Source organism: Squalius cephalus, assembly GCF_949319135.1.
Source record: "Squalius cephalus genome assembly, chromosome: 17".
NCBI classification, from domain to species: Eukaryota; Metazoa; Chordata; class Actinopteri; order Cypriniformes; family Leuciscidae; genus Squalius; species Squalius cephalus.
The window spans coordinates 25,455,848-25,470,102 of NC_137138.1; the positions used below are offsets into that span (position 1 = coordinate 25,455,848).

The following is a 14,255-nucleotide window of genomic DNA, read 5'->3' on the forward strand; positions in this document are numbered from 1 at the left end:
CTTCAATTTTATAGTCCAGTAAGAACTTTTTATTAAGACTTTATATCTCATTTTGGTTTTCAATCTGTTTAGTTCTAATGATTTAGCTTTAATCTTTTAAAATGCGTCAGTCTTCTGATTGCATAAAACGATGAAACATCCTTCTGTAGTGTCGAAGTGCCGTAGTGCAACTGTTTGCTGTTTACTTCACTAGCCAGTCACGTAGACTCTTACGTAAACGTCAAGGGCAGCTCTGTGATTGGCTGAGAGGAGTGTCAATCAAACGTCCTTCATCCAATAGTCTCGTTACTCCCTCTCAAACTATGGCGGCCATGTTGTATCCGCGGGGGATTGGAGGCTGCTCGGAACCGAGTCTCTCGTCAGTTAGGAGTACATGGTGAGGCTCTCGGGCTTGAACTCGTCTGGGTTTTACACCATCAGAGATCTACACTCCTCGCCATGAGCCGTCCGTCCTCGACGGGTGGTGCGGCTGGGGGACTCGGACCTGGTAAAACAGGAGGAAGTAAGCATGGAGGAACAGCCGCAGCCACAGCCGCCGCTGGGGTCTCTGGCTCTGTCCCGGGCTCTGGTACTGTGCCCGCGGTCGCTGTAACCCTTCCAGCCGTTGCCCTACCGGGACAGTCAGCCGAACTGACAGCGCTGTTTGAATGCCCGGTGTGTTTCGACTATGTGCTGCCTCCGATATTGCAGTGCCAGGCTGGGCATCTGGTGTGTAACCAGTGTCGGCAAAAGCTCAGCTGTTGTCCAACCTGTCGCGGCCCTCTTACGCCGAGCATAAGAAACTTGGCAATGGAAAAAGTTGCATCTAATCTACCGTTTCCGTGTAAGGTAAGAACAACCCGAAACACGAGTGAAATGCATTCACAACTTTCTTAACCAATCCAGTTACCTGCCAGGTTGTTTCATTCTGTACTGTATGATGATGGCACACAGGCAGCCATGAGTTTAGAAAGTGTGCTCATATCCTGTAACTAAAGCTCAGATGCCACAGGTGTATTACATCAAGCCAAGAACATGCAGCCCTTCTCCTTCATTCATATTTTCAGACACCTTTCGCTTATAGCCTATTTGAAGTGACATATCTTGCTGAAGTGTGTATTTTGTCTGTTAAAATACTTTATCTATTCTTTATTCTAGCTTAATATTCCGTTCTTCGTAAATGGATATCATATCACTAAAAAATTCAAAAGTATATTTTGAGCAATCCCTACCAAAGCCGACGTATCAACATTGTCTCAACCAATGGCGTGTGTTTGGGGGCGGGGTTATCTTTTTGTTCAACTAATGACAAGCCGGGAGGCGGGGAGTGTTTCGGAAACCTGTGTGAGAACATTCATTGTTGTTGTTTTTTGTATTTCCGTTTGGTGACGCTAGGGGCGCAGAAATTACACTTTAGCTTTAAAATTTGAGATGGGGGTCATTTAGGCTGTGCCCTCATTCACTATTCCCTACATTAGTCCACTAAAATAGTTCACTTGAGAGAGTGAATGAAAACTAGTGAGTGAGTGCATTCGGACACTGAGTGTACCGGACGGGCTGCCGCTTTTGCATAGTTTGTGCTTGCTGTTCAATAATCATGGCAGCTCCAGTTGTTATGAAAATATTTATTTTGAACTCTGTCATGGAAACTGTGTGAACCTTAGTTAAACAATTTAATAATCAGTTAAAAAGAAACTTATACTTGTATGATATTACGCTGTGGCCACATTGAACCAGCAGTTTGGAAAATGGATGGATGATTCAGTTGAAGGCGTCATCATCTGGTCTGACTTGGATATCTATTTGGCGCACGACTCTCACAGAGTTGCATTATGGGCATTGTCCAGTCGTTGAGTGTATATCATGTACACTCGTTATTGCGGTGCATTGTGGAATTGAATGAGTGCACTTCTTTTGAGTGCAATAATGTCCACTATGGTTTCGGACGCCATTAAAAATGGCTGTTCCTTCAAATAGTCTAGTGCCCAATTTAAGGGTAAGGGGGGGATTTTGGACACAGCCATAGTTTCACAGGTCCACCATTATACTCTTCTTTATATATAAATATTGTTATGGATATACACATATAAATTGTCTTTACTTGCAGTAGAGAGTCGTTAAGCTGTTTGCGCAATAAAGAGCTGCATGCCTCACTGTATATGATTAAAAACTGATTTTGTGGTGTAATTCAAGGATCAGTCATATTTTGCTTGGGTAATTACTGGAGCAAGTTTGATTGCTTTGTTTAAACATAAGAAGTCTTATTAAAACCTTGCTTGACTTGGTTTTGCTTGTTATTTGATGATCAAACTGCACCAGAAAGATCTGAATTCACTCTGGATGAGTTCTAGCTCTTGATACAGCATATATTAAACACTAAGATCAGTTCACATTTTTTTCCTTCTGGGCAGTTTGAGCTTAAAGTTTTCTGTTGACTGGCCTGAAACTCCTTGATTACATCATCAGTACATTAAAGTTGTATTCTCTATGTTATCACTGGTTGAAAGTTGATCACTACTCTTGTTCCCTGGGGTAATGTTTCCTCCTTACAGTGGCTATAATCAGGACATGGCAACTGGTACGTGATGTAGTGCAGTCTTTAGAGTCTGTGATACAAGCCATCAGTAAAGGAAAGTAAGCCTCAACATTTGTGGTGAAAGTAAAGCTTGCTCCACTGTTGTTTCAGCAAAGGGCTTTGCGGGTTAGTTGTTCAATGCTCTGTGCTAACAGCATTATATATGAAAAAAAAAAATTGTGGAGGGATGTTGTGAAAATGCTCGTTCTGGCATTTTTATTGCAATCTATTCATTTTATTACAATTTTCTCTCTTTGGCCCTTGGAATAAATAATTTATATTTTTATTTTGGGGTCAATAAATTGTATTTTTGGCCTGGGGAGGACATTGAGACCTGAAAGTTATATAGTACTTTTTTATTTCAAGTGGTCAAGAAAAAATGTTTCTCATGAATTTACCTCTTTAAGATGCTTTTGGGGGTATGACTATATGACTTTCTTCTGTGGAAGACAAAAGAAGATATTGTGAAGAGTTTGGTTACCATGCGCTTGATTTTTATGAACAAAGAACACTAAAGAATTTCTCAAAAAAGCTTCCTTTGTGTTGTACATGGGCTAATAAAAGTCATACAGGTTTAGAACGGCATGAGGGTGAGTAAATGATGACAAAATTTGCTTTTTGGTTAAAAAAAAAAAGTAAAGTCAGAATAAGGTGCTATAAGCTAATTACTAAGGTACTGTTTTATATATTTAGGAACTGTTTTTAATATTTCCTGGCTATCTTTGCATTGATGCATGCTATTCTAAATGAAAATTGGCCATTTTAATAAGCATGGCTGCTTTGTATACAGGGGTTACCAGGGTAACCATTATTTCAATTGGACAACAGATGCTACATTTATAAACTGAAAGTGTCTGCTGCGTTCCATAGCACAGTGCATCATGAGTCAGATTTCACTTATGTGATGAGACTAAGGAGAGGTAACTGACTGGACGATGGCGCCATGGTGGCGTAACACATCCTGAGCATAATTGACAAATAAGAATGTGCAGTATAATATATATGTAATATAAATGTAGAATGTGCAGTCAATACCGCTGCTGTTTATTTTATTTTGTTTATTTTGTGTTTTGCTTTTTTTTTTTTTAGCCATTGAATTATCTCACCTTTGCATACAACACTTGAGACTCTGGCTTCTTTGACACTTGCTAAGAAATAAGTAGGAGAGAGAAAATAGTGTCAAGTTTACCGGTACTATAAATAAGCTTTAACAACACAACTTATATACCTTAACCTGTTAACTTGCGTCCCCATTTGGAACCCAAATCCAAGAAATGGCATAATCAGCAGCACGTCTTTTGAGCTTCAGTAAGAACCAATGAGGTTCGTTCTCATGTTACGCATCACGTTTGAGCTTCTGCAAGAACCATTGAGGTTCATGCTTGTGTTACGCATCACGTTTGAGCTTCTGCAAGAACCAATGAGGTTCATTCTCGTGTTACGCATCACGTTTGAGCTTCTGCAAGAACCAATGAGGTTCATTCTCATGTTACGCATCACGTTTGAGCTTCTGCAAGAACCAATGAGGTTCATTCTCGTGTTACGCATCACGTTTGAGCTTCTGCAAGAACCAATGAGGTTCATTCTTGTGTTGTGCATCACGTTTGAGCTTCTGCAAGAACCAATGAGGTTCATTCTCGTGTTACGCATCACGTTTGAGCTTCTGCAAGAACCAATGAGGTTCATTCTCATGTTACGCATCACGTTTGAGCTTCTGCAAGAACCAATGAGGTTCATTCTCGTGTTACGCATCACGTTTGAGCTTCTGCAAGAACCAATGAGGTTCATTCTCGTGTTACGCATCACGTTTGAGCTTCTGCAAGAACCAATGAGGTTCATTCTTGTGTTGTGCATCACGTTTGAGCTTCTGCAAGAACCAATGAGGTTCATTCTCGTGTTACGCATCACGTTTGAGCTTCTGTAAGAACCAATGAGGTTCATTCTCGTGTTGCGCATCACGTTTGAGCTTCTGTAAGAACCAATGAGGTTCATTCTTGTGTTGTGCATCACGTTTGAGCTTCTGCAAGAACCAATGAGGTTCATTCTCGTGTTACGCATCACGTTTGAGCTTCTGTAAGAACCAATGAGGTTCATTCTCGTGTTACGCATCACGTTTGAGCTTCTGTAAGAACCAATGAGGTTCATTCTTGTGTTGTGCATCACGTTTGAGCTTCTGTAAGAACCAATGAGGTTCATTCTTGTGTTGTGCATCACGTTTGAGCTTCTGCAAGAACCAATGAGGTTCATTCTCGTGTTACGCATCACGTTTGAGCTTCTGTAAGAACCAATGAGGTTCATTCTCGTGTTGCGCATCACGTTTGAGCTTCTGTAAGAACCAATGAGGTTCATTCTTGTGTTGTGCATCACGTTTGAGCTTCTGCAAGAACCAATGAGGTTCATTCTCGTGTTACGCATCACGTTTGAGCTTCTGCAAGAACCAATGAGGTTCATTCTCGTGTTACGCATCACGTTTGAGCTTCTGTAAGAACCAATGAGGTTCATTCTCGTGTTACGCATCACGTTTGAGCTTCTGTAAGAACCAATGAGGTTCATTCTTGTGTTGTGCATCACGTTTGAGCTTCTGCAAGAACCAATGAGGTTCATTCTCGTGTTACGCATCACGTTTGAGCTTCTGTAAGAACCAATGAGGTTCATTCTCGTGTTGCGCATCACGTTTGAGCTTCTGCAAGAACCAATGAGGTTCGTTCTCGTGTTGCGCATCACGTTTGAGCTTCTGCAAGAACCAATGAGGTTCGTTCTCGTGTTACGCATCACGTTTGAGCTTCTGCAAGAACCAATGAGGTTCGTTCTCGTGTTACGCATCACGTTTGAGCTTCTGCAAGAACCAATGAGGTTCATGCTTGTGTTACGCATCACGTTTGAGCTTCTGCAAGAACCAATGAGGTTCGTTCTCGTGTTACGCAGCACGTTTGAGCTTCTGCAAGAACCAATGAGGTTCATGCTTGTGTTACGCATCACGTTTAAGCTTCTGCAAGAACCAATGAGGTTCGTTCTCGTGTTGCGCATCACGTTTGAGCTTCTGCAAGAACCAATGAGGTTCGTTCTCGTGTTACGCATCACGTTTGAGCTTCTGCAAGAACCAATGAGGTTCGTTCTCGTGTTACGCAGCACGTTTGAGCTTCTGCAAGAACCAATGAGGTTCATGCTTGTGTTACGCATCACGTTTGAGCTTCTGCAAGAACCAATGAGGTTCATTCTCGTGTTACGCATCACGTTTGAGCTTCTGCAAGAACCAATGAGGTTCATTCTCATGTTACGCATCACGTTTGAGCTTCTGCAAGAACCAATGAGGTTCATTCTCGTGTTACGCATCACGTTTGAGCTTCTGCAAGAACCAATGAGGTTCATTCTTGTGTTGTGCATCACGTTTGAGCTTCTGCAAGAACCAATGAGGTTCATTCTCGTGTTGCGCATCACGTTTGAGCTTCTGCAAGAACCAATGAGGTTCGTTCTCGTGTTACGCATCACGTTTGAGCTTCTGCAAGAACCAATGAGGTTCGTTCTCGTGTTGCGCATCACGTTTGAGCTTCTGCAAGAACCAATGAGGTTCATTCTCGTGTTGCGCATCACGTTTAAGCTTCTGCAAGAACCAATGAGGTTCGTTCTCGTGTTGCGCATCACGTTTGAGCTTCTGCAAGAACCAATGAGGTTCATTCTCGTGTTGCGCATCACGTTTGAGCTTCTGCAAGAACCAATGAGGTTCGTTCTCGTGTTACGCATCACGTTTGAGCTTCTGCAAGAACCAATGAGGTTCGTTCTCGTGTTACGCATCACGTTTGAGCTTCTGCAAGAGCGAGTCTAGCAGTCACGCAGGTTCGGTTGAGATTCTTTATAGATTCTTTAGCGACAAACTGGTAGTTGGCGCAACTGAAATCTCTCAATTTCATGTAAAATATCTTCATTTGTGTTCCGAACATGAATGAAAGTCTTACAGGTTTGGAACAACATGAGGGTGAGTAATTAATAACTACCCCTTTCATTGTAAATGTGCAGGTCTTAAAAAAGGTCTTAAACGCCTTAAATTTGATTTGAAAAACCCTGCAGATATCCTTTTCCACATTCCTAAAAATGATTTATTCGGTTTATAAGAAACATGCGCTTCGGGAGAAGTGGAAAAGGAAACGGAAGACTTGGATCTCAGTCGTAGTGTCCCGTCAGATGTCCTAGCAGCACACCTCATGTAGGATGTCCGTTTGGAGCTCGGCCCAGAGAGTCTGGCAGGAGGAGAGCAGTTCCTCAGAGCTGTCACTGAGATGGGATGCTTTCCTCACACGCCAGGCTCTGTGTCCGGCTGGCATACGCAGCCGGATTAGACATGGATACACTTAGTCCCCTCAGGCTTGGGCATTTATTTTGCCATGTGAATCTATTTTCAGCCTGTTCTGCGGGTTTAAGACACAAGCTGATGTCACTATGAATAGTGGCGGGTGCAAAGCGAATTAGAGGTTTGTAATGATCCTCATCAAACCCTGTTTAAATAGGAGAGCACCACAGTGTGGCGAACACTGGTGACACCGGGCCACTGTGTATTGCAGCACTGAGTGAAATACTCGTCCAAGCATCTGTGTACACGACACAAAAGGCTCTGCTGCCCTTGATAATCAGTTTGTGCATGGTTTTGATTTCTTATATTCTTGTTTACAAGATTTATTCTCACATAATTCTTAGCAAAAATCTTCATCATAACCCTAGTTTACCCTAGAGAATGTAGACAACATCAGGCAGGCTGACGTTTAGTCATTTTGATATTTTTGGTATTGTTCTATAAATGTCCACTTGGCTGGCTGTTGTCAGCATAGATCTGTAGATGCCACACTCATCGCCTCAGACACGTCTGTGCTCCTGTCATCTTGCAACGGTCAACGTGTCGTCATGATGCCACAACATGCAGCTTCTGGTTGTGAAACCATTGAGATTTAAATTCCCGAAGAAATGGGATAACCTTTTATTGGTGAGAATGTGTTGGTTTGTGTTTTTGTGTTTTCACAAACCCAAGCATGCCACTGATCATAAAACACATAGACAAATATTTCACATGCAATATTATACAAAATACACACACACACACACAGTCATGCACAGATATCTCCAGGCACTCAGACTCTCACAGTGTCAATTAAGTAAAGAAATGGAAGGATTAATGAGAAATCTGCAGTTTTCACACATGAGCTGTGCTGAGAGGTGGATCAAAAGACCATTTTAGCACACCGCGTTTCCTCCCCCTACTGTAAGAGCTGAGGAATGAATGTGAGCAGCCCCTAATTAATTTCACAGATGAGTTGCTCACGGGGTGACTCGCTCGCCCCTCTGCAGCTGCATGTGTTGAGAAGGGACACGGTCAGCATATTGACGTGTGAACTTAAGAGGGCAAAGAATGACAGAAATGAAAGACTGATTTTGTGTATCTCTGGAGGCCGAACGCAGAAAGGATGACCGAAGAAGTGAAGTGTTAAGGTTAACGCAGAGTGCTTTTAATGGCATCTGTACATTAATTCGCCAGAGGTAATGTAGGACTCTTCAAGGATCTGTGTGGTCGATAAAGTACAATTGTTGTTTGTCGACATTTCCTGCATCATAATACCTCCTGTTTCTGCACTGGAAGTTCACACTAGCAGAGATTATAACAGTGAGCAATATATATATATTTTTTTTATGTCTTTTTGCCACTGTAGAGAGACTAACAAACCCCCCAAGTCACATTCCCAGTGAAATGCTCTCAGACAGGAAATGCAGTGAGTTAGCTTCCTCCTCCTCTAAGAAAATCAATAATATCATAAAGGTGATCAGCACATCCTTGAGTTGTGCTGAGGTCAGACAGATCAGACCACATCAGCAGAAAGTAGTTTCTAATTACTATGATTTCAAAGCAAATTTTGGAAGAAACCGTACAGCACCTTAAAACATCAGCCTGCGCTAGGGCTGGGCGATAAAACGATAACGATATGTATCGCGATAGACACGTAATCAATATCAATAAAAAATGCGTTCGATAAAACGTTCGATAATTTTTTTTTATTTTTTTTTCGTCGGAAGAAACCAGCAAAGCAAGTTTGATTGCATGAACAAAGGCACTCACTCTCTAGTAACTAGATAAAACAGGAAAAGTCAGCTCGCCTGACTTAAAGTCTGACCGACCGTAGTCAGACCAATGTCATCTGCAGATTATGCAAGACCGTCGTCAGTTTCTCTGTTATTCGCGTGCTGATGCGCTGTTCTAGCGTGTGCGTTTCTCAGCGCATACATGTGAAGCTCACATGCACTAAAAGCCTGTCTACCAGCGCCTGAATACTAAGTTATCTTTCGAGTCTTATTTTGCTAATACTGTTATGGGTAATTCCGCGCAAAACTGTCACATCCATAACACCAACACAATGCCATGGTATTTAGTTGGCGTTATGGATGTGACATTTTTGCGTGGAATTGCCCTTATATACACACAAGGTTTACATAAACTAGTCGGATATGTCTAAAGTGAAAGCAAACTTGAGAAAATTGAGAAAAAAATCTGCTTGTCAAATGCGTGTATAATAGACGCGTCGCGCGCAGCTCTTAAAGAGACAGTAGTAATAGTAAACACGCTGCCGCTTGTCCTTAAAGGGATAGTTCACCCAAAAATAAAAATTATCTCATTATTTACGCACTCTAATGTTGTTCCAAACCTGTATTAATTGCCTTCTAATATTTTCTAATATTAATATTTTGAAGAATGTGGGTATCCAAACAGTAGCTGGTCCCCATTGACTTCCATAGGAGAAAAATATACTATGGAAGTCACTGGGGTACATCAACTGTTGGTCATTCTTCCAAATAACTTTTATTTTCAACAGAAGAAAGAAACTTATTCGAGTTTAAAACAACGTGAGAGAGTAAATTATGAAAATTAGAATTTTTAGGAGAACTATCCCTTTAATGTTAATAAAACAACAAAATGTAAAGAGAAAATCACTCACTGCTCTTGACTAATAACTTTATTAATAGCTTTAATAAGTATCAATGTATAATTTATAGAAAATAGAAAGAAATAGATTTATAGAAAGAAATCGTAATATTATATTTTTGCCATATCGCCCACCCCTTTATAAAGCATTTCTTACGTATTCTTTAATTTTGCACCTTAATGTTAAGAGATAATTGTTAAGTGTTCATTGTGATTTTAGACTTTTGAGTTTTCCATGGTCGTGTTGACATGTCTGCCTTTATAACTGATGGGATTATAATCAGAGGTAGGTTAAGTTTAAAATAAAAAATCTTTAAATGTAATATATTTGTCTCCTGGACTGGTCCTTATTTTAAATAGGTTATAAAAAAATTCAATAATTATCGATATCGACCGATATGAAACACTTATATCGTGATACAGTTTTCAGCCATATCGCCCAGCCCTAGCCTGCGCCCTTGACGCACTTCCCACATCTTTTTTCAAAAGTGTGTTAAACTGTTAAGCAGATCTCCTAGAAGTGGTAAACTCCTCACTTCTTTCTGGTACTTTTCCAAAGTCCCTTAAAACTGCAATTGTCAAGGCCCTCCTGAAAAAGCAATCTGGATAACACTGATCTCCATCTAGCATGCAATATTTTTACTGAACATTGACCATATTATGGCAACTCCGTACTACAGTGGAATTGCACTGATTTGCACATTTTTTTCATTATTATTTGGAATTGCTGTGTTTTGAGGGTGGGGGTGGAGGGGTATAGATAATGGCATAAATTATATGCATTTATTCAGTTTTTTTGGGAAGTGCCATGATATAATATATGCATAAATAAATAACACAATTATATTACACAATTATACAGCACAGCAATATTTTAAGGAAAGCGCTGAAAGAATGCACAGTTAGCTGTTTTAGATCTGTTTGAAGAATGCATGGTAATGAGCAAACTAAAACGAATTGTCACTGCTGCTTCTTGCTGATTCAGTGGATATTTTCTCCACACCGTCACTTGTCATATCGCATACAGTGCAGAATACAATATAAACACTTCTCAGCACCACTGAAGTGCACACATTGTCTGGACTATTATATCCATTAGTCATATTAAATAGCCACAACTGAAATCATAAAAAATAATAAAAATTAGTATGGATTATTCAGTGGTTTCTTTGGTTGCGGTCACATTAAGCTATGAGCATGTGAAATTACTTTGGACCCTGCAGCGCTTAAGTTTGTGTGAAAGGATGTCATTAACCCCTAGTTTCACAAAAAAGGCTTAAGTCTAGTTCCAGGCTAATATGCATGTTTGAGCTGTTTTAAATGAACTCAACTTGCACTGAAATATTTTTAGATTTTGTACATTTTGTCTCAAGATGCACACTAGTAATGTTTTTTTTTTTTCTAGAGCACGTTTATAAAAGCTACTTAAACGTCCTAATTAAACTAAGGCCTAATACTGGCTTAATCTAAGCCCTGTCTGTGAAGCCTAGGCTAAGTGTTTTACTCAAGTACACAAATCAAATACTTGAGTAAAACTATAGATACCCTAATCAAATATTACTCAATTAAAAGTATTAAGTAGGCCTACTACTTTTCCATTTTACATCAGTAAAAGACAAAAAGCACTTGATTTTTTTATGTACTTGTGTATAAAAGTATTGGTCGATTTAACCATTTATTTATTTATACTAGCCAGCACTTGTCATACTAGTGATTAGTAGGGGTGTGTGATATTAAAACGTGACGATATTTGAGGTGATTCATTGAGGTGAAAAGCTGTCTTGAAATATCAGCATGACTGTGTTGAGTTTGCAGCAAAACCTTGCACTGCAGGTTTTAGAGTGAAGCACAGCACTATTTACATGAGCGCAGGTTACGAGTTTCTTCCGTTCACAGTAAATGCTGCTCCACAAGAACTCAGTCTCCGCATGTGCTTTCTGTTTAGGTTTCCAATAATGTGCCTTTGGAAATGCATAAAATCTGACGCGCTTTGTGTTTCACAGCATCATTTATATGCATGGAGCGTGTCTCAGCAGCTTTGTTGAATGTGTGTATTACGTACTACTTTCACCATGTTGTCATTGACCTACAAGTTGATCATGTGATGTGACCTACCAGTGTCAGTTGCGTCGCTTCACTGCCATTCATAAATCCTCTCCTGTGGCCTCATGGGATAGTAAAGTGTCTGTCATATGCACACTTCAGTAGTGAGTCATCCGGGTACTTTTTACCTACTCTTTTATCAGTATTGTAAATTCGGACATACTGTTTTTTTGCCCTATACAGTAGGGAAGTTGCAATTTCAGATTTAGTCTCTCTCTGCATATCCTGCAAGTTTGGGTTGCTTATAACATTCATCTGGGAACGCAACGTGCGTCATTCCACCAGATTTGTAACGTAAATCATTTATAAACCTAAGCCAACACAGGAGAAAACATCAATATGTTTCTAAACATGCGAACTGTAATTCGTCACGATTTCGAAGTTTAACCCCTCGCTCGAGTTTGCATGTATTGATGTACACATGTTCTTCTCACATGTCCAAGAAATTACAGTGGATGTAGCATTTCTATCGTAAACAAGTGGCCAAATATTAAAGATTAAGTGGACATTTGAATTAAATGTTTGGCCAATATTAAACAAGGATATGATCTGCTGTAAAGTGAAACAACACCAGGCCGTTGATGCCCACTGCAGGCATTTGTTTTAATACATAATGTAGAGGAGTTGATTGTTTATATTATGTATATTACATTTTATATTTTTATCCATATTGTTCAATAAAACTATACGATTACTTGCTTTTGATACATTATTTGAACCAATTATTATTGTCTCATTATTATATAGCCTATGTATTTTAAGTAATTTTAAAGGCTATTGTTCACTTAAGTCTATTTTTATTACCACAAAAATAATTCGATTAAGCGTCAAAATAATCGACAGATTACTCGATTACCAAAATAATAGAAAGTAAAAAGTACTTTGTAAAAGTTAAAGTAGAAGTAAAAAGTAAGAGTTTCTTAAAATAAAAATACTTTGATAAAGTACAGATACTTAAAGGGTTAGTTCACCCAAAAATGAATATTCCGTCATGATTTACTCACCCTCATGTCGTTCCAAACCCATAAGACTTTCGTTCATCTTTGGAACACAAATGAAGATATTTTTTTAATGAAATATGAGAGCTTTTTTTTCCCCTCCATTGACAGCTACACAACTACCACTTTACCAAATTAGCCCCCCCATAATTTACAACTTTATTTTCAAAATATTAATCTCCAACAAAACGCATTCATGAGAGCACCATGACGCATGTGTGTGGTGGTGTTAACGCGACAGCAGACATTGTTGCATGAACAGGTGTTGGAGATTAATATTTTGTAAATAAAGTGGTAAATTATGTTTTTTTGCACAAAGAAAGCACTCTCGTCGCTTCATAAAACTGAGGTTAAACCACTGGAGTCACGCGGATTACATTTATGATGTCTTTACTTGGCCTTGAAAGTGGCTGTCAAAGGAGGGACAGAAAGCTCTCAGATTTCATTAAAAAGATCTTAATTTGTGTTCCGAAGATGAATGAAAGTCTTGCGGATCTGATAATTAATGACATAATTTTCATTTTTGGGTGAACTATCCCTTTAAGTTGTACAGTAACAAAGTAAAAATAGTTTACTGTACACTACTGGTGTTATATAAAAACGTACTTTTTCAGATGTTATTGCTGTTAATATCAGTACATTTTCATCTGCAGCCCACACTCAGTTTCTAAGCTTTACTGTCAACCATTTCTATGGAACAAAATATGACTGAATTATAATAATATCATTCCTTTTTTTGGTTTCGGCCTTCCCAAACCAGCCAAGTTAGTCTTGAGACCTTATACAGGAGCTAGCGCATGTTCTAGTAGCATGTTTTGTTTTGTTTTTGTTATGTGGTTGCCGTTTCAGGCATTTACCTCCTCCACTTTATTAGGAAGAACAAAGTAATAGCACATTCCCGTAAGCACAGTAGTTACATTTCTGTGCAGCTCTTTATTATATGAACGGAATTGCTTTTCATCACGCGCTGAGCAATTTCATCCGTCTTCAAATTGGATTATCTGATGCAGTGGAATGCAGTGCACCCAAGCTCCTTCTTCCTCCCGCTCTCTCACTGTACAGTGTGAGGACGCCTATGGAAAACAGTATTGAGCTATGGTGCCATGTCAGCAGCATTTTGTATCAGCCCCGTGGGCACACTGATGCGTCGCTCCTCACTTCTTCTGCACATTAATGATGGACGCAGCGATCCTTGACCACATTCTGCTCGGCCTGTTTAATGATGCGACATCTGCCTCGTGTACGATTCTGCCCGAAGCGCGCAACCATCCAGTGGCTCTCTAGCGATCATGGCTCACTGGCCACAAGGAAAATGGCCCATCGTGGAATCCAGACAGGGTAATGGAATATAACGATCCACACAAAAAGCAATTAATCATTTAAAAGTTAATAGGTTAATTGAACTCTTTGTGACAACTTTTAAAGCCTCTTAAAACCTTTGTGAAAAAGAAGCACACAAGAATACTTATTACGGAAATAAGAATATAATTAAGTTTTCGGACACCTAATTGCATGTCATTTACAAATAAATTAAATTGCATAATAGTTTAAATTTATTATATGCATGCAATAAGTTGAACTTAAATGTGTAGTGTTGTTGTTTTTTACTCAAGCATGGTAATAAGTACATTTTTATATGTAA

General features: G+C 39.5%; 1 protein-coding gene across 1 annotated transcript in view; it reads left to right on the plus strand.

Annotated features, from left to right (window-relative positions):
• Positions 1 to 297: 297 nt before the first annotated feature.
• Positions 298 to 14,255, plus strand: part of siah2l (seven in absentia homolog 2-like) — a 42,267-nt gene continuing 28,309 nt past the window's right edge. The window contains exon 1 of the mRNA XM_079847776.1: positions 298 to 828. Within this exon, the coding sequence (XP_079703902.1) occupies positions 439 to 828 (390 nt within the window). The 5' untranslated portion in view covers positions 298 to 438. The remainder of the gene's footprint in view (positions 829 to 14,255) is intronic.